Here is a 21,232-nt window from a genome sequence, read left to right as displayed (position 1 = left end):
CCCCGGGCTCGGCCCCTTCTGTCCCCCCCCAGCAATTCCCAAATTTGATCCTTTCCCAGGAGGAATTGAGATCCGAACCCGGATTGTCCCCCTGGGGAGGAGCTGAGGGTGGGAGGGATCCCCGAGCTCTCCATTCCGGGCGGGTCCACTTGGGTTGGGATGGGGATCCCGGAGGATCTCCATCCCAGCGGGAATTGGGGCTGCTCCGGCACCGCCTGCGCGTGGCCGATCCCTCCTGGGATCAGGAGGGCGGTGCCAGTTGGGATCAAACTTCGCTGCAGCCTCCGGATTCCCAAATGATCCTGTTCTTCCCCTGGGGAAAAAAAAGGGGATGGGACTGAAGCTCCATGGATCCCATCCCAAAGCACTCCAGGATTCCGGGATGAGGGACACTCGGGGTCCATTCCCAAGGATTTTGATGGAATTCAGGGATGGAAAAGGGAAGGGAGACCCTTCCTGGAGTCCTGAATTCCCGGGGAAGCCCCTGGATCCCAAAATTCCTTCCCAGAGAGGAGTCGGGATGGGGATGGATCCAATGCCAGGCTGGGAGAGCTGGGAATGGAGGAGCTTGGGAAGGAATTCCCAGCTGGGAGGGTGGGGAAGAGAATTCCCTGAGAATCTGAGAATCCCTGGGAGTGTCCAAGGAAAAGCTGGAGCACCCTGGGATGGTGGGAATGGAATGGGGTGGGATTTGGGGCCGTTGTTCTCCCAAAGCAGCCCCGGTTCTGGGGAGGGTTTGGCTCCCGTCGCTCCCAGCACGGAGGGGAAGGCGGATCCTGGAGATCCTCAGGTTCTCCTCACGGATCTCCTCGGAGATGGGATGGAATCGCCTTTCCCATCGGGAATTACCCAGTTAAAGCTTCTCAGCACCTCCCTCACCCCTGCCCAGCCCAGGAACCCCAGGGCAGGCGCGCGTCCTGTGACCTCCACAATTCCAGAGGTCCGGAAGCCGCGTTCCCATGCTTGACCTCAATCCAGGAGCGAGCGCCCGGAGCTGCGACCTTTTCCACCTCTTTTTTATGGGATTTCAATCAAAAGCGGGGACGGTGACATTTCTGTAAGGAACGGCTCCGTCAGGAGCCTTGGGAAGCCCGGCCAGCGGCAAGGGCTCGGACGCGCCGGGAAAACCGGGAAGAGGAGGAGGAATTCCGCGAGGAAAGCTCTCGGTGATGCGGGCACCAAGAGACAACAAAATATCCAGGGATAAAGTTGTGAGATCCAAGGAAAACTGGTGTCCCCGAGGAGAGGGAAAACCCCACACGGCGGGGGTGGAAACCCGTGTGGGATTTCAACTGGATCTCGTCAAGCCCGGATTCGTCGGAGCGGGATTTTTCCACCGTAACAGCAAAGGCCGCGTCGGGAGGAGACGCGATTCCCGCTCGGAATGGGTGAAATCTTCCGGAACGTTCCTCGTCCCGTCACGGCCGGCACAATCGGGGACGGCGCCGACGTCGGAGCCGTGACAGCCCCGGCTTTTTCCGGGGCAAAAACGGGGAATATTGGATCCATTCCCGCTTTTATTCCGTCTGAACCCGATCCGGCCGCAGCTCTACGGCGCAATAAAGGAATTTTTCCCTCCGGGTTTATTTTTAGCTCCCCGTTTCCCGGCTCATTCCGGGCTCGGCCGGGCAGGAGCTCTCCGGGCGCGTCGGCGCAGGCTCAGGGAGGTTTGGAAATTCCGTGGGATTTCTCTGGATATATCCAGGAGGACAAATCCTGGTGTTTTGTGTGCTGGGATTGGGATGAGGGCAGGGAAGTAGGGCTGGAAAACCCTTCCCGTTAAAAAAAATCAGGGAAAATTTCCCATTCCAAACCCCCCCGGGGACAACCTGAGGGTTTTTCCTCATATCCCGCACCAGGAGACGCTCCAAGGGATTTTCCAGCTGGATTTTTTCCCAGTATTTTGGAATTTTGGGTGATTATTTAAGGGTTTTGCTCAATTCCGATTCTTAGGAATTCCTGTCCGTAGGAATGTCAGCCCGGAGCTGCCGACAGCCGAATTCCAGCCCCTCCTCCTCCCTTTGTGATGGAAAAAAGTTGATTTTTCCCACAAAACCTCCCACAACTCCTGAAAATGGGAGGAGGAAAGGGAAAAACGGGAAAGGGAAGGGAAAAATGGGAAGGGAAAGGGAAATGGGAAAGGGAAGGGAAAAATGGGAAAGGGAAGGGGAAAATGGGAAAGGGAAGGGGAAATGGGAAAGGGAAGGAAAAAGGAAAGGAAAAGGAAAAGGAAAAGGAAAAGGAAAGGGAAATGGGGAAGGAAAGGAAAATGGGGAAGGAAAGGAAAGGAAAAAGGGGAAGGAAAAGGGGGAAGGAAAAAGGGGAATAGTGGGAAATAGTGGGAAAAAGTGGGGAAAAATGGGGGAAAAAGGGAAAATGGGGGGAAAAGGGAAATAATGGGGGAAAATGGGGAAATGGGAAAAGGGAAAAAGGGGGAAAAGGGGAAAAAGGGGGAAATGGGGGGAAAAGGGAGAAAAAGGGGAAAAATGTGAAAAAAAGGAAAAATGGGGGGGGGAGGGGGAAAGGGGAAAAAGGGGAAGGGAAAAGAGAAAGGGAAAGGGGAAGAAGGAAAAGGGAAAAGGAAAATGGGGAAGGGAAATGGAAGGGAAAAGGAAAATGGGGAAGGGAAATGGAAAATGGGAAATAGTGGGGAAAATGGGAAAATGGGAAATGGGAAATGGGAAAAGAAAGGAGAAAAAGGGGAAAAAGGGGAAAGGGGGAAAGGGGGAAAAAGGGGAAAAAAGGGGAAGGGAAAAGAGAAAGGGGAAGGGGAAGAAGGAGAAGGAAAATGGGGAAGGAAAAGGGGGAAGGAAAGTGGGAAATGGGGAAAATGGGGAAAGGGGAAAAAATGGGGAAAAGGGAAAAAAAATGGGGAAAAGGGAAAAAGGGAAAAAAGGGGAAAATGGGAAAAACGGAAAAATGGGAAAGGAAAATGGGAAAAGAAAGGAGAAAAAGGGGGAAAGGGGAAGGGAAAAGAGAAAGGGGGAGGGGAAGAAGGAAGAGGAAAATGGGGAAGGGAAATGGAAGGGAAAAGGAAAATGGGGAAGGAAAAGGGAAAAACCTCTCCATGGATTTGTGCCCCACGGCTTCACCCAGAGACTGCAGCGGGGAAAAACCCCAATTTCCAACCAAACCTTCCCGTTCCCGCCCTCCGCGGGGAATTTCCGGGAGCAGCTCCTGCCTCCCCTCCGGAAGAGCTCAGCCCCATCGGAGCCTTCCCTCCAGGGAAGCCAAAGCCATCCCAAATCCACCAAAAATCCGTCAGAAATCCACCAAAAATCCACCAGAAATCCACCAAAATCCATCAGAAATCCACCAAAATCCGTCAGAAATCCACCAAAATCCGTCAGAAATCCACCAAAATCCGTCAGAAATCCACCCAAATCCACCAGAAATCCACCAAAATCCATCAGAAATCCACCAAAATCCGTCAGAAATCCATCAAAAATCCATCAAAAATCCACCAGAAATCCATCAGAAATCCATCAGAAATCCACCAGAAATCCACCAGATATCCACCAGAAATCCACCAAAAGTCCATCAAAAAGCCGTCAGAAATCCACCAAAAATCCATCAGAAATCCATCAAAAATCCATCAAAAATCCACCAGAAATCCATCAAAAATCCATCAGAAATCCATCAGAAATCCACCAAAAATCCACCAAAAATCCACCAAAAATCCAACAAAAATCCACCAAAAATCCAACAAAAATCCAACAAAAATCCATCAAAAATCCACCAAAAATCCAACAAAAATCCAACAAAAATCCATCAGAAATCCACCAAAAATCCACCAAAATGGTGAAAAAAATTCAGGTAAACAGCAAAAATAAATGGTGAAAAAAGTGCTGCTAAATATCGGAAATGAAGAGAAAAAAGGTGCTGGGAAACACCAAAAAACTGCAATTAAAAACACCAAAAAACTGCAATAAAGCACCAGAAAAATTCCAATTAAACACCAAAAAAACTCCAATTAAACACTGAAAAAACTCCAATTAAACACGGAAAAATTCCAATTAAACACTGAAGAAAAATCCAATTAAACACCAAAAAACCACCAATAAAACACCGAAAAAATTCCAATAAAACACCAAAACAACCTGCAATTAAACACCAAAAAAACCTGTAATTAAACACTGAAAAATTCTGATTAAAGACCAAAAAAACTCCAATTAAACACTGAAAAATTCCCATTAAATGCTGAAAAAAATTCCAATTAAACACCAAAAAAACTCCAATAAAACACGGAAAAAACTCCAATAAAACATCACAAAAATTCCAATTAAACACCTCAAAAATTCAGATTAAACACCAAAAAAACTCCAATAAAACACAAAAAAAACTCCAATTAAACACCGAAAAAACTCCAATTAAATACCAAAAAAACTCCAATTAAACACCGAAAAAACTCTGATTAAACACTGAAAGAACTCCAATAAAACACCAGAAAAATTCCAATTAAACACCAAAAAAGCTCCAATTAAACACTGAAAAATTCCCATTAAATGCTGATAAAAATTCCAATTAAACACCAAAAAAACTCCAATTAAACACGGAAAAATTCCAATTAAACACTGAAGAAAAATCCAATTAAACACCAAAAAACCTCAAATTAAACACCAAAAAAACTCCAATAAAACACCACAAAAATTCCAATAGAACACCGAAAAAACCTGTAATTAAACACTGAAAAATTCTGATTAAACACCAAAAAAACTCCAATAAAACACCAGAAAAATTCTGATTAAACTCCAAAAAACCTGCAATTAAACACCAAAAAAACTCCAATAAAGCACTGAAAAATTCCAATACAACACCACAAAAATTCCAATTAAACACCACAAAAATTCCAATTAAACACCGAAAAATTCCCATTAAATGCTGAAAAAAATTCCAATTAAACACCAGAAAAACTCCAATTAAACACGGAAAAATTCCGATTAAACACCAAGAAAAACCCTGCAATTAAACACTGAGAAATTCTGATTAAACACCAAAAAAACTCCAATGAAACACTGAAAAAACTCCAAATAAACACCGAAAAAAATGCAATTAAACCCTGAAAAATTCCAATTAAACACTGAAAAAACCCCAATAAAACACCAAAAAAAACTCCAATAAAACACTGAAAAATTCCAATTAAACACCACAAGAATTCCAGTAAAACACCAGAAAAATTCCAATAAAACACCAGAAAAATTCTAATTAAACACTGAAAAAAATCCAATTAAACACTAAAAAAACTCCAATTAAACACCGAAAAAAATCCAATTAAATCCTGAAAAATTCCAATTAAACACCGAAAAAACTCCAATGAAACACTGAAAAATTCCCATTAAACGCTGAAAAAAATTCCGATTAAACACCGAAAAAACTCTGATTAAACACTGAAAAAACTCCAATAAAACACCAGAAAAATTCCAATTAAACACCAAAAAACCTCAAATTAAAACACCACAAAAAGTCCAATTCAACACCACAAAAGCTCCAATTAAACACTGAAAAATTCCGATTAAACACCAAAAAAACTCCAATTAAACACCAAAAAAATTCCAATTAAACACCAGAAAAAATTCCGATTAAACACTGGAAAATTCTGATTAAACACTGAAAAAATTGCAATTAAACACTAAAAAAACTGCAATTAAACACTGAAAAAGCTCCAAATAAACAATGAAAAATTCCAATTAAACACCAAAAAAATCCAATTAAACACCAAAAAAACCCTGCAATTAAACACTGAAAAATTCTGATTAAACACCAGAAAAACTCCAATAAAACACTGAAAAATTCCAATTAAATGGCAAAAAAACTCCAATTCATCACTGAAAAATTGCAATTAAACCCCGAAAAAACTCCAATTAAACACCGAAAAAACTCCAATAAAACACCGAAAAAACTCCAATAAAACATCACAAAAATTCCAATTAAACACCAAAAAATCTGCAATTAAACACTGAAAAATTCCAATTAAACACCAAAAAAACTCCAATTAAACACCAAAAAAACTCCAATAAAACACTGAAAAAACTCCAATTAAACACGGAAAAATTCCAATTAAACACCACAAGAATTCCAATAAAACACCAGAAAAATTCCAATAAAACACCAGAAAAATTCCAATAAAACACCAGAAAAATTCTAATTAAACACTGAAAAAAATCCAATTAAACACTAAAAAAACTCCAATTAAACACCGAAAAAAATCCAATTAAACACTGAAAAATTCCAATTAAACACCGAAAAAACTCCAATGAAACACTGAAAAATTCCCATTAAACACTGAAAAAAATTCTGATTAAACACCGAAAAAACTCCAATAAAACACCACAAAAATTCCAATAGAACACCAAAAAAACTCCAATAAAACACCAGAAAAATTCCGATTAAACACTGAAAAAACCCCAATTAAACCCCGAAAAATTGGGATTGCGCAGCCCCCGGCGAATCCTGTCGCGGGCGATTCCCGGGCTGCAATTCCCTTCCCAGGGGATTCTCCCGGGGGTTTTTCCACCGACGGGAAGAGCGGGGCCCCTATAAAACACCAAAAAACCTCCAATAAAACACCAGAAAAATTCCAATTAAACACTGAAAAATCTCCAATTAAACACTGAAAAATTCCCATTAAATGCTGAAAAAAACTCCAATTAAACACCAAAAAACCTCCAATAAAACACCAGAAAAATTCCGATTAAACACCGAAAAAACTCCAATAAAACACCACAAAAATTCCAATTAAACACCAAAAAAGCTCCAATAAAACACCAGAAAAATTCCGATTAAACACTGAAAAAACCCCAATTAAACCCCAAAAAATTGGGATTGCGCAGCCCCCAGGGAATCCTGTCGCGGGCGATTCCCGGGCTGCAATTCCCTTCCCAGGGGATTCTCCCGGGGGTTTTTCCCACCGACGGGAAGAGCGGGGCCCCGATAAAACACCAAAAAACCTCCAATAAAACACCAGAAAAATTCCAATTAAACACTGAAAAATCTCCAATTAAACACTGAAAAATTCCCATTAAATGCTGAAAAAAACTCCAATTAAACACCGAAAAAAATCCAATGAAACACTGAAAAATTCCCATTAAACACTGAAAAAAATTCCGATTAAACACCGAAAAAACTCTGATTAAACACCGAAAAAACTCCAATAAAACACCACAAAAATTCCAATTAAACACCAAAAAAACTCCAATAAAACACCAGAAAAATTCCGATTAAACACCAAAAAACCCCAATTAAACCCCGAAAAATTGGGATTGCGCAGCCCCCGGCGAATCCTGTCGCGGGCGATTCCCGGGCTGCAATTCCCTTCCCAGGGGATTCTCCCGGGGGTTTTTTCACCGACGGGACGAGCGGGGCCCCGAGAAGGAAAAACCCGGAATTTCAGCGAGGGGATTGAGAAAGCGCGAGCCCCGGCAGGAACGGACGCGGAGGAGCGGCACCGTCGGGATCGGGATAAAATCCCAATGGTTTTGGGGAGTTTCCCGCTGGAAGCGACCGGAGGAATAAACACGGGGGGGAACGGGACGGGAAGAGAAACGGGAATTTCCCGGAGGAAAAACGCGCGGAATGCCGGGGGGCACCTCCAGAACGGGCGGAGCCGGGGACCGAGCCCTGCGGAGGAAAATCCCACGTTTAATAGGGGAAATAATTCATTAATAAGGGTTGATAAATGAATTTAATAGGGGTTAATAAATGAATTTAATAGGGGTAATAATTCATTTAATAGGGGTTAATCAATGAATTTAATACGGGTTAATAAATGAATTTATTAGGGATTAATAAATGAATTTAATAGGGATTAATCATTTCATTTAATACGGATTAATAAATTAATTTATTGTTGACTAATCAATTCATTTAATAGGGATTAACGGATTAATTTAATATGGATTAATAAATTAATTTAATGTGGATTAACGGATTAATTTAATATGGATTAATGGATTCATTTAATATGGATTAATAAATTCATTTAATAGGGGTTAATAAATGAATTTAATAGGGATTAATCAATTCACTTAATAGGGGTTAATAAATGAATTTAATAGGGATTAATCAATTCACTTAATAGGGGTTAATAAATGAATTTAATAGGGATTAATAAATTAATTTAATAGGGGTTAATCAATTCATTTAATAGGGGTTAATAAATTCATTTAATAGGGATTAATAAATTCATTTAATGTGGATTAACGGATTAATTTAATATGGATTCACGGATTAATTTAATATTAACTAATTAATATTAATGGATTAATTTAATAGGGATTAATCAATTCATTTAATAGGGATTAATAATTAATTTAATATGGAGTAATAAATTAATTTAATATGGATTAATACATTCATTTAATAGGGATTAATACATTCATTTAATATGGATTAATAAATGAATTTAATAGGGATTAATCAATTCATTTAATAGGGGTTAATAATTCATTTAATAGGGATTAATAAATTAATTGAATATATATTAATAGATTAATTTAATATGGATTCACGGATTAATTTAATATTGACTAACTAATTAATATTGATTAACAGATTAATTTAATATGGATTAATGGATTAATTTAATATGGATTAACTGATTAATTTAATATGGATTAATAAATTAATTTAATATTGATTCATGGATTAATTTAATATTGATTAACAGATTAATATTGATTAACGGATTAATATTGATTAACGGATTAATTTAATATGGATTAATGGATTAATTTAATATGGATTCATGGATTAATTTAATATAGATTAATGGATTAATTTAATATTGATTTGTGGGTTAATTTAATCTTGATTAACTAGTTAATATGGATTCATGGATTCATTTAATATGGATTAACGGATTAATTTAATATGGATTAACTAATGAATATTGATTAATGTATAAATTTAATATGGATTCATGGATTAATTTAATATTAATTAAAGGATTAATTTAATATGGATTCACAGATTAATTTAGTATTGATTAACATATTAATTTAATATTGATTAACGGATTAATTTAATATTGATTCATGGATTAATTTCATATTAAAACATGGATTAATTTCATATGGATCCATGGATTAATTTAATATGGATTCACTGAATAATTTAATATGGATTAATAAATTAATTTAATATTGATCGATGGATTAATTTAATATGGATTAACGGATTAATTTAATATCGATTATGGATTAATTTAATATTGGTTCATGGATTAATTTAATATGGATTAATGGAATAATTTAATATTGATTCACTGATTAATTTACTATTGATCCATGGATTAATTTAATATTGATTAACGGATTAATTTAATGTGGATTCATGGATTCATTTAATATGGATTAACAGATTAATTTAATATGGATCCGTGGATTAATTTAATATTGATTCATTAAGATGGATTAATGGATTAATTTAATATGGATTCACGGATTAATTTAATATGGATTAACGGCTTAATTTAATATTGATTAACGGATTAATTTAATATTGATTAACGGATTAATTTAATATTAAAACATGGATTAATTTAATATTGATTCACGGATTAATTTAATATTAAAACATGGATTAATTTAATATTGATTCACGGATTAATTTAATATTGATTAATTAATTTAATACTGATTAACGGATTAATTTAATAAGGATTAATGGATTCATTTATTATGGATTAATGGATTAATTTAATATGGATTAACGGATTAATTTAATATTAAAACATGGATTAATTTAATATTGATTAATGGATTAATTTCCTATTGATCCGTGGATTAATTTACTATTGATTAACTAATTAATTTAATATTGATTCGTGGATTAATTTGATATTGATTCATGGATTAATTTAATATGTATTAACGAATTAATTTCATATGGAACCATGGATTAATTTAATATTGATTAATGGATTAATTTAATATTGATTAACGGATTATTTTAATATTGATTAATGGATTAATTTAATTTTAATTCGTGGATTAATTTAATATTGATTAACGTATTATTTTAATATCTTTTCGATGGGAATTTCGGGACGAGCTCAGGGAGCTTCCCCCAGGAAAAATTCCGTGGTTTTTATCCAAATCCCAGCGCGGAAATTAACGGGAAAAAAAATCAATCCCATTTTTGGGGAACGGTTTGGGTGAAGCAAGACCTTCGATCCCATCCCAATCCCACCCCAATCCCATCCCAATCCCGAAATTCCCGGCTGCTCCAGCTTTTCCTGGGACGCTCCCAGGGATTCTCTGGGAATTCCAGCCCAGCCGGGAATTCCTTCCCCAATTTCAGGGGTTTTTTGGGATTTCCAGTGGTTTGTCAGGGATTTTGTTGGGATTTGATTTTTTGGGGGGGAGATCTGGAGTTTTTTTGGGGATTTGAGGGTCTTTTCTTTGGAATTTGGGGTTTTTTTGGGGATACCCAGGGAATTCCTTCACAAATTTCAGGGGTTTTCTTGGGATTTCCAGTGGTTTTTCAGGGATTTTTTTTGGGATTTGATGTTTTATTTGGGGTTTTTTAGAGGGGGATTTGGAGGTTTTTTTGGGGATTTGAAGGGGTATTTTTGGGATTTGGGGTTTTTTGGGAATTCCTTCCCAAATCCCTCCCCTTTCCCAAGAAATTCCCCCCATTCCCAGCTCCCCCAGTCTGGCATCGGATCCATCCCCATCCCAGCTCCTCTCTGGGAAGGAATTTCAGGAATTCCCGGGAATTGGGGGCTCCAGGAAGGGTCTCCCTTCCCTTTTCCATCCCCAAATCCCATAAAAACCCCTCGGGATGGATCCTGAGTGTCCTGGATCCCAGAATCCCGGAATGGTTTGGGATGGGATCCATGGAGCTTCAATCCCATCCCATCCCCATCCCAAAATTCCAGGCTGCTCCAAAACTCTAAAAATTCAACCAAAATTCTGTCAAAAAATCCTCGAAACTCGACCAAAATTTTGTCACAAAAATCTTGAGAACTCGACCAAAGTTTTGTCCAAAATTCTCAAAACTCAACCAAACTTTGGTCAAAAATCCTCAAAATTCAACAAAATTTTCATCAAAAATCCTTAAAAACTCTACCAAACTTCTGTCAAAAACTCTAAAAACTTCTTCTGTAAAAAATCCTAAACACTCGACCAAAGTTTGGTCAAAAATTCTCAAAACTCAACCAAACTTTTGCCAAAAATCCTCAAAACTCAACCAAATTTTGGTCAAAAATCCTCAAAACTCAACCAAAGTTTGGTCAAAACCTTTTCTGCTGGTTTGGGTTTTCCCCAGGGCTGGATTTTCCCAGCTGCTCCAGGGTTTTGGCCTGGAGGAGATTCCCAAATTTGTTCATCCATTAAGGAGGCAAAAAATCCTTGAAACTCGACCAAAGTTTGGCCAAAAATCCTCAAAATTCAACAAAATTTTCATCAAAAATCCTTAAAAACTCCACCAAACTTTTGTCCAAAATTCCACCAAACTACTTTGGTCCAAAATCCTCAAAACTCGACCAAATTTTGGTTCGAAAATTCTCAAAACTCAACCAAACTTTGATCAGAAATTCTTAAAACTCAACCAAACTTTTGCCAAGAAGCCATAAAATTCCACCAAACTTTGGTCAAAAATCCTCAAAACTCAACCAAATTTTGGTTCAAAAATCCTCAAAACTCAAACAAACTTTGATCAAAAATCCTCAACGCTCAGCCCTATTTTTGTCAAAAATCCTCGAAACTCGACCAAACTTTGGTCAAAAATCCTTGAAACTCAACCAAAATTTTATCCAAAATTCTCAAAACTCAACCAAACCTTGGTCAAAAACCCTCAAAACTCAATCAGAGGTTTGTCAAAAATCCTCAAAACTCAACCAAAGTTTGGTCAAAACCTTTTCTGCTGGTTTGGGTTTTCCCCAGGGCTGGATTTTCCCAGCTGCTCCAGGGTTTTCGCCTGGAGGAGATTCCCAAATTTGTTCACCCATTAAGGAGGCAAAAAATCCTTGAAACTTGACCAAACTTTGGCCAAAAATCCTCAAAATTCAACAAAATTTTGGTCTTAAAACTCAACTAAACTTTTGTCCAAAATCCTCAAAACTCAACCAAACTTTTGCCAAAAATCCTTAAAATTCGACCAAACTTTTGCCAAAAAATCCTCAAAATTTGACCAAATTTTGGTTCAAAAATTCTCAAAACTTGACCAAATTTTGGCTCAAAAATCCTCAAAACTCAACCAAATTTTGGTCAAAACCTTTTCTGCTGGTTTGGGTTTTTCCCAGGGCTGGATTTTCCCAGCTGCTCCAGGTTCTGGCCTGGAGGAGATTCCCAAATTTGTTCAGCCATTAAGGAGGCAAAAAATCCTTAAAACTTGACCAAATTTTGGCCAAAAATCCTCAAAACTCAACCAAACTTTTGCCACAAATTCCTAAAACTGCTTTGGTCAAAAATCCTCCAAACTCAACCAAATTTTGGTTCAAAAATCCTCAAAACTCAAACAAACTTTGATCAAAAATCCTCAACGCTCAGCCCTATTTTTGTCAAAAATCCTCGAAACTCGACCAAACTTCAGTCAAAAATCCTCAAAACTCAACCAAATTTATGCCAAAACCTTTTCTGCTGGTTTGGGTTTTTCCCAGGGCTGGATTTTCCCAGCTGCTCCAGGGTTTTGGCCTGGAGGAGATTCCCAAATTTGTTCACCCATTAAGGAGGCAAAAAATCCTTGAAACTCAACCAAACCTTTGCCCAAAAGCCATAAAATTCCACCAAACTTTTGTCAAAACTCAACCAAATTTTGGTTCAAAAATCCCCAAAACTCAACCAAACTTTGATGTGAAATTCTTAAAACCCAACCAAGTTTTTGCCAAAAATCCTCAAATCTCAACCAAAGTTCGGTCAAAAATCCTTGAAACTCGACCAAATTTATGCCAAAAGCTTTTCTGCTGGTTTGGGTTTTCCCCAGGGCTGGATTTTCCCAGCTGCTCCAGGTTCTGGCCCGGAGGAGATTCCCAAACTCCCAGGGAGCTCGGCCTCACCTCCCGCTCTAGGAGCCGGAGCGCTGGCGCTTCCTCCCGTAGGAAATCCGTCGGATCCGCGCTTCCAGCTGGAAAGCGTCCAGCCTTTCCCTGGGGTCGGAGGCCAGCATGTGGCGCAGGAGCTGGCAGAGGTCCTCGGGCACGGATTCCTTGTTCTTCAGAGGGATCTGGAGCTGCAGCTTGGGATTTTCCAGCAGGGCCTCTCCCAGCGGGATCAGCTCCTCGCCTTGGCAGATGTAAGTTCCTGCAGGCGGAGATGGGTCAGGCGCGGGGAATCCACCCAAAAATCCATGGTTTGGGGGGAAAATGGGAATTCTGGTGGGTGAGGGAGGGATTGAGAGTTAAACTCTAAAGGGGTTGGAAGCTGTAATTCTGATGTAATTCCAGTGAAAAAAAATTGGGAATTCTGCTGGGTGAGGGAGGGATTGAGAATTAAACTCTAAAGGGGTTGGAAGTCATAATTCTGATGTAATTCCAATGAAAAAAATTTGGGAATTCTGCTGGTTGAGGGAGGGATTAAGAGTTAAATATAAAAGGGGTTGGAAGCTGTGATTCCAATTTAAAAAATAAAAAAAAAATTTGGGAATTCTGGTGGGTGAGGGAGAGATTGAGAGTTAAACTCTAAAGGGGTTGGAAGCCGTGATTCTGATGTAATTCCAATGAAAAAAAATTGGGAATTCTGCTGGGTGAGGGAGGGATTGAGAGTTAAATATAAAAGGGGTTAGAAGCTGTGATTCCAATTTAAAAAATGAAAAAAAAAATTTGGGAATTCTGGTAGGTGAGGGAGGGATTGAGAGTTAAATATAAAAGGGGTTAGAAGCTGTGATTCCAATTTAAAAAATGAAAAAAAAATTTTGGGAATTCTGGTAGGTGAGGGAGAGATTGAGAGTTAAACTCTAAAGGGGTTGGAAGCCATAATTCTGATGTAATTCCAATGAAAAATTTGAAAAAAAATTGGGGAATTCTGCTGGGTGAGGGAAGGATTAAGAATTAAATATAAGAGGGTTTGGAAGCTGTAATTGCAACGTAATTCCAATTTTAAAAAATGAAAAAAAATTAGGAATTCTGGTGGGTGAGGGAGAGATTGAGAGTTAAACACTAAAAGAATTCCCAAGGGAAGCCCGGCCCGATTTCTCCTCCTAGGCACGAAACGTAAATTTGGTCAATTCCCTCCTGGCGATGGAAACGATGGAGCGGCTCCCAAAAGATCCGGGAAAATCCCGGATCCAGGCACTCCGCAACTCCAACACGCTCCTCTGAGCGCGGCTTTCCCCAGGAATCCCCAGCCAAAACCACCCTAGACGGAGCGAGGATCCCGGCGCTCACCCAGCAGCTCCTTGTGGGAGTCGCCGTCGCGGAAGGTGATGCGCTCCGCCATGGCCCAGAAGATGACGCCGAGGGCGAAGACGTCGGCCTTGGCCGTGTAGCGGCCCTCGCGCACCTCGGGCGCCATGTAGAAGCTGGAGCCGCAGGCCGAGGACAGGCACAGCTGGCCCGCGCCGGCCCGGCCCCCGCACACCTTGCTCAGCCCGAAATCCGCCACCTGGAACGCCGCGGGAGAGCAGACGGGGGAGTGGGAACGGGAACGGGGGCGGGAAATGGGGGCGCGTGGGGAATGGGGAGGGGAGTGCGCGGAGGGGAGGCGGGGAAGGGCGTGGGAGTCCAAGAAAGGAGATGGGGGGAAGTCTTGGGATCGTGAGGTGGGAAGGAGCTGGGTGGAGTTATTGGGATCCTGAGTTGGAAAGGAGCTGGGTGGAATTGTAAGGGATGAGCTGGGAGGAATTTTCGGGATCATGAGTTGGGGATGAGCTGGATGGAGTTACTGGGATCGTGAGCTGGGAAGGAACTGGGTGGAATTCTAAGGGATGAGCTGGGGGGAATTTTTGGGATCCTGAGTTGGGAAGGAGCTGGCTGGAATTCTTGGGATCCTGAGTTGGGAAGGAGCTGGGTGGAATTCTTGGGATCGTGAGGTGGGAACGAGCTGGGTGGCATTGTAAGGGATGAGCTGGGAGGAATTCTTGGGATCATGAGTTGGGGAATGAGCTGGATAGAGTTACTGGGATCGTGAGTTGGGAAGGAGCTGGGTGGAATTCTAAGGGATGAGCTGGGTGGAATTCTTGGATCATGAGTTGGGAATGAGCTGGGTGGAATTCTAAGGGATGAGCTGGGTGGAATTCTTGGGATCGTGAGCTGGGAATGAGCTGGGTGGACTTATTGGGATCCTGAGTTGGGAAGGAGCTGGGTGGAATTCTAAGGGATGAGCTGGGTGGAATTCTTGGGATCCTGAGTTGGGAAGGAGCTGGGTGGAATTCTAAGGGATGAGCTGGGTGGAATTCTTGGGATCCTGAGTTGGGAAGGAGCTGGGTGGAATTCTTGGGATCCTGAGTTGGGAATGAGCTGGGTGGAATTCTTGGGGATCCTGAGTTGGGAAGGAGCTGGGGGGAATTCTAAGGGATGATCTGGGTGGAATTCTTGGGATTGTGAGTTGGGAATGAGCTGGGTGGAATTCTAAGGGATGAGCTGGCTGGAATTCTGGGGATCGTGAGTTGGGAACGAGCTGGATGGAGTTACTGGGATCATGAGCTGGGAAGGAGCTGGGTGGAATTCTAAGGGATGAGCTGGGTGGAATTCTGGGGATCGTGAGTTGGGAATGAGCTGGGTGGAGTTATTGGGATCCTGAGTTGGGAAGGAGCTGGGTGGAATTCTAAGGGATGAGCTGGGTGGAATTCTTGGGATTCCGAGGGATGAGCTGGGTGAAATTCTTGCGGATCCTGAGTTGAGAAGGAGCTGGGTGGAATTACTGGGATTCTAAGGGATGAGCTGGGTGGAATTCTAAGGAACAATCTGGGTGGTATTCTTGGGATCATGAGTTGGGAATGAGCTGGGTGGAATTCTTGGGATTGTGAGTTGGGAATGAGCTGGGGGGAATTCTGGGGAACGTGAGTCAGGAATGAGCTGGGTGGAATTCTAAGGGATGAGCTGGGTGGAATTCTTGGGATCCTGAGTTGGGAAGGAACTGGGTGGAATTCTAAGGGATGAGCTGGGTGGAATTCTTTGGATCCTGAGTTGGGAAGGAGCTGGGTGGAATTCTTGGGATCGTGAGTTGGGAATGAGCTGGGTGGAATTCTTGGGATTGTGAGTTGGGAAGGAGCTGGGTGGAATTCTCAGGGTTCCAAGGGATGAGCTGAGGGAAATTTTTGGGGTTCTTGGGATTGTGAGTTGGGAAGGAGCTGGGTGGAATTCTTGGGATCCTGAGTTGGGAATGAGCTGGGTGGAATGCTGGGGATCGTGAGTCGGGAATGAGCTGGGGGGAACTCTTGGGATTCCGAGGGATGAGCTGGGTGAAATTCTTGGGGATCCTGAGTTGGGAAGGAGCTGGGTGGAATTCTAAGGGATGAGCTGGGTGGGACTCTTGGGATCATGAGTTGGGAATGAGCTGGGTGGAATTCTAAGGGATGAGCTGGGTGGAATTCTTGGGATCGTGAGTCGGGAATGAGCTGGGTGGAATTCTGGGGATCGTGAGTTGGGAATGAGCTGGGTGGAATTCTGGGGATCGTGAGTCGGGAATGAGCTGGGTGGAATTCTTTGGATCGTGAGGTGGGAATGAGCTGGGTGGAATTCTTCGGATTCTAAGGGATGAGCTGGGTGGAATTCCAAGGAACAATCTGGGTGGAATGCTGGGGATCCTGAGTTGGGAATGAGCTGAGTGGAATTCTTGGGATTGTGAGTTGGGAAGGAACTGGGTGGAATTCTAAGGGATGAGCTGGGTGGAACTCTTGGGATCCTGAGTTGGGAAGGAGCTGGGTGGAATTTTTGGGATGCTCCTGCATCCTTCCCTTCTCCAAGTGAACATTCCCAGCCCCTGGAAAGAGCTTTAAGGAGTTTCTGGAGCCTTCTCTTCTCCAAGCTGGACTCACAAAGCTCCTAAATGGGCTCTGAGGGTCCTTCCCTTCTCCAGGTGAACATTCCCAGCTCATGGAAGGGCTCTCAGGCATTCCTGGATCATTCTCTTGTCCAGGTGAACATCCCCAGGCCCTAGAAGGGCTCTGAGGAGTCCCTGGATCGTTCCCTTCTCCAGGTGAACATTCCCAGCCCCTGGAAGGGCTCTGAGGAGTTCCTGGATCTTCCCTTCTCCAGGTGAACATTCCCAGCCCCTGGAAGGGCTCTGAGGAGTCCCTGGATCGTTCCCTTCTCCAGGTGAACATTCCCAGCCCCTGGAAGGGCTCTGAGGAGTTCCTAAATGGTTCCCTTCTCCAGGTGAACATTCCCAGCCCCTGGAAGGGCTCTGAGGAGTTCCTAAATGGTTCCCTTCTCCAGGTGAACATTCCCAGCTCATGGAAGAGCTCTGAGGAGTCCCTGGATCCTTCCCTTCTCCAAGCTGGACACCCGCCAGCCCCTGGAAGAGCTCTGAGGAGTTCCTAGATTGTTCCCTTCTCCAGGTGAACATTCCCAGCCCCTGGAAGAGCTCTGAGGAGTTCCTGCATCCTTCCCTTCTCCAGGTGAACATTCCCAGCTCATGGAAGCGCTCTGAGGAGTTCCTGCATCCTTCCCTTCTCCAGGTGAACATTCCCAGCTCCTGGAAGGTCTCCAAGGAGCCCCTGCATCCTTCCCTTCCCCACGCTGGGCACCCCCAACCCCTCAGACCCTCCAGGCCCTCCCACCCCCACCCCCGCCCACCTTGACCACGGGCCCGGCGCGGCCGTGCGCCACCAGGACGTTGTCGGCCTTGAGGTCGCGGTGCACGATGCGGTTGCGGTGCAGGAAGGCCACGGCGCCGCTGAGCTGCCGCATGAAGCTGCCGTTGAGGCGCGGGTCGGGGCCGCGCGCCAGCAGGAACTCGTTCATGGTGCCGCCCGCGCAGAACTCCGTCACGAACCACAGCGAGCAGGCCGAGCGCGGCGCCACGCAGCTGCGGCCCTTCAGGCACGTCTCCACCAGCAGCGGGGGGCTGCCGGAGCCGCGGCCCTCCAGGGGCTGGAAGAGGCGGCCGTGCTGCAGGATGCACTCCTCCAGCTGGATCACGTTCCGGTGCTGCCGCCGGACGCTCTGCAGGGCCCAGAGCTCCTGCAGCGCCAGCTCCACGTTCTCGGGGACCTTGCAGGGCATCCTCTTGACGGCCACTCGCCGCTTGGTCCGGTTGGCCACGGCCTCGTAAACCACCCCGTAACTGCCCCGGCCCACCTCCCGCAGGATGCTGTACTTGGCTTCCTCCGCGGCCATTCCGCCCGGGAATCACGGCCGGCTCGGATTCATGGCAGCAAAACCTGGCAGAGGACAAAAAAAAAAAAAATAAACGAACTTTTAAACTCAAACTCTCCTTCCTGATTTCCTGAGGAGAGGCAGCCGCAGCCATATCCATGGTAACTCCATGGGGCCCATCCCGGCGGCACAGCGGGACCCGGCCTCCCGGGAAGCGCCATCGATCCGTGCCCGGCGCGGGGAGCTGGGGAAGGAGGGAGCAGGGCTCTGCGGGCACGTTCCCCGCGCGGGGGGCAGAGGGAAGGCCAGACCTCCTGGGCCACCGGAATCGACTTTCCAATAAACCAGCTTGGCCGCGAGTGGTGCCTGGGCTCCGAAGCGTTCCCTGCTCGGAATCGTCTCACCCAGCCCTGCACTTCCAGCACCGATTTCCTGCTCCTCGTCCCTCTCCCCATCCCGAACTTCACCTCAAGCTCCCTGTGCTGCTCCAGACCCCCCATTCCAGGTTATTCCTCTCTCCATTATCCAGCACAAATTCCCACTGCAATCCCTCCTTCCCCGCTTCCGTCTCAGCCCCTCGTTCCCCTTCTCCCTGCGCTCCTCATCACCGTCCCAAATTTATCCCTAAAACCCCATCAGTTCTTTCCCCAATGCCTCAATCCTCCCACCTTCGAACTCCCTACCCCACCTGCTGCTGCCTTCACAGCCCTCGTTCCCAAATCCCCCTCCCTGCCCAAAGCTCCTTTCCCAAATCCCATCTTTCCACTCAGCCCTCTCCCAGCAGACTCCCAGTTTCCCACTCCTTTCCAGAGCAGTTCCAATCCCTGACCTCCAATAAAAAAACACCCCCTCAATCCTTCCCCTTCCCTCTCCCATCCCGCTGCCCTTCAGCCCCAGCTCCTCAGGACCCCTTGCCCACCTCAGCCTCAGCCCCTTTTCCCCCACTCCAGGCCCCTTCCTCGCCTCCATCACCTCCTTCCTCAGGCCCAGCTCTTCCCCATTTCTCACCTAAGACCCCCTTGGTCACCTCAGGCCCCTTGGTCACCTCAGGCCCAGCCCCTTTTCCCACCCTCACCCACCATTCCCTCACTCCCAGCCTTTCCCTGCCTCTTGCTTAAAGCTCCCTCCCCTACCCAGCCAAGCCCTCAGGCCCAGCTCCCCCCAGGATCTCACCTAAACCCCCTGCCCAGCCAAGCCCCCAGCCCCTTCCCCATCCCAGCCCCTTTTCCCAGCTCCAGCAGCCCCTCAGGCCCAGCTCCCCCCAGGATTTAACCCAAAACCCCCTCCCCTTCCCCATCCCAGCCCCTTTTCCCAGCTCCAGCAGCCCCTCAAGCCCAGCTCCCCCCAGGATTTAACCCAAAACCCTCTCCCCTTCCCCATTCCAGCCCCTTTTCCCAGCTCCAGCAGCCCCTCAGATTTATCTCCCCCCAGGATTTAACCCAAAACCCCCTCCCCTTCCCCATCCCAGCCCCTTTTCCCAGCTCCAGCAGCCCCTCAGATTTATCTCCACCCAGGATTTAACCCAGAACTCCCATCCCCTTCTTCATTTCAGCCCCTTTTCCCAGCTCCAGCAGCCCCTCAGATTTATCTCCCCCCAGGATTTAACCCAAAACCCCCTCCCCCTCCCCATCCCAGCCCCTTTTCCCAGCTCCAGCAGCCCCTCAGGCCCAGCTCCCCCCAGGATTTAACCCAAAACCCCCTCCCCCTCCCCATCCCAGCCCCTTTTCCCAGCTCCAGGAGCCCCTCAGGCCCAGCTCCCCCCAGGATTTAACCCAAAACCCTCTCCCCTTCCCCATTCCAGCCCCTTTTCCCAGCTCCAGCAGCCCCTCAGATTTATCTCCACCCAGGATTTAACCCAAAACTCCCATCCCCTTCTTCATTTCAGCCCCTTTTCCCAGCTCCAGCAGCCCCTCAGGCCCAACTCCACCCAGGATTTAACCCAAAACTCCCATCCCCTTTTTCATCTCAGCCCCTTCCCCAGCTCCAGCAGCCCCTCAAGCCCAGCTCCCCCAGGATCTCACCTAAACCCCCTGCCCAGCCAAGCCCCCATCCCCTTCCCCACCTCAGCCCCTTTTCTCAGCCCTACTCCCGCTCGCTTCCACCATTCCCTCACTCCCAGCTTCTCCCTGCTTCTCGCCTGGGGCTCCCCGCCTCAGAGCCTTCTCCACACCCTCAGGCAGAGCGGAGCGGAGCGGCTTGGCCGTCTCAGCCCCTTCCGCAGCCCCACCATGCCCTCAGCCCCGGCACTCGCAGCCGCTCGGGCCGGGCCGGTTCCCCTCAGTCCGGGCCGGTTCCCCTCAGTCCGGGCCGGTTCCCCCCAGCCCGGGCCGGTTCCCCTCAGCCCCGGCACTCACAGCCGCTCGGCGCGGGCCGGTTCCCCTCAGTCCGGGCCGGTTCCCCTCAGTCCGGTTCCCCTCGGGCCGGTTCCCCTCAGTCCCAGCACTCACAGCCGCAGCCTTTCGGTCCGGGCTGGTTCCCCTCAGTCCGGTTCCCCTCAGTCCGGGCCGGTTACCCTCCGGCCGGTTCCCCTCAGTCCGGGCCGGTTCCCCTCAGTCCGGTTCCCCTCGGCCCGGTTCCCCTCAGTCCCAGCACTCACAGCCGCAGCCTTTCGGTCCGGGCTGGTTCCCCTCAGCCCGGTTCCCCTCAGTCCGGGCCGGTTCCCCTCGGGCCGGTTCCCCTCGGGCCGGTTCCCCTCGGGCCGGTTCCCCTCAGTCCGGTTCCCCTCAGTCCGGGCCGGTTCCCCTCAGCCCAGTTCCCCTCAGTCCGGGCTGGTTCCCCTCAGTCCGGTTCCTCTCATCCCAGCACTCACAGCCGCTGGCCCGGCAGCCGCTCGGGCCGGGCCGGTTCGGCTCACGCCGGTTCCACTCAGTCTGGCCCGGTTCCGGTCACTCGGCTTCCCTTCGGGCCGGGCCGGTTCCGCTCACGCCGGTTCCGCTCACTCGGGTTCCCCTCGGGCTGGGCCGGGCCGGTTCCGCTCACTCGGGTTCCGCTCGGGCCGGTTCCGCTCGGGCCGGGCCGGTTCCGTCGCTCCGGTTC

General features: G+C 46.0%; 1 protein-coding gene across 1 annotated transcript; it reads right to left on the bottom strand.

Moving 5' to 3' along the window:
- Window positions 1-7,217: 7,217 nt before the first annotated feature.
- On the bottom strand, window positions 7,218-21,232 carry LOC119699296 (serine/threonine-protein kinase pdik1l-like). The gene is made up of 5 exons (XM_038132568.1): window positions 21,006-21,232; window positions 17,675-18,261; window positions 14,324-14,540; window positions 12,998-13,241; window positions 7,218-7,617 (listed from the first exon to the last, which is right to left on the bottom strand). The coding sequence occupies exons 2-4, from the start codon at window positions 18,215-18,217 to the stop codon at window positions 13,006-13,008; spliced, it is 996 nt and encodes a 331-aa protein (XP_037988496.1). The 5' UTR covers window positions 18,218-18,261; window positions 21,006-21,232; the 3' UTR covers window positions 7,218-7,617; window positions 12,998-13,005.

This window comes from Motacilla alba, chromosome 3, assembly GCF_015832195.1.
Source record: "Motacilla alba alba isolate MOTALB_02 chromosome 3, Motacilla_alba_V1.0_pri, whole genome shotgun sequence".
NCBI lineage: Eukaryota > Metazoa > Chordata > Aves > Passeriformes > Motacillidae > Motacilla > Motacilla alba.
The sequence above is the reverse complement of the archived record's forward strand: the minus strand, read 5'-3'. Positions and strand labels throughout refer to the sequence as shown.

Coding starts and splice junctions, on each gene's coding strand:
- LOC119699296 (XM_038132568.1), bottom strand. CDS start 18,217: ATGGCCGCGGAGGAAGCCAAGTACAGCATCCTGCGGGAGGTGGGCCGG. Junction 14,541..17,674: donor GCGCCGGGCCCGTGGTCAAG/GTGGGCGGGGGT, acceptor GCGGCGTTCCAG/GTGGCGGATTTCGGGCTGAG. Junction 13,242..14,323: donor CTCCCACAAGGAGCTGCTGG/GTGAGCGCCGGG, acceptor CTCCGCCTGCAG/GAACTTACATCTGCCAAGGC.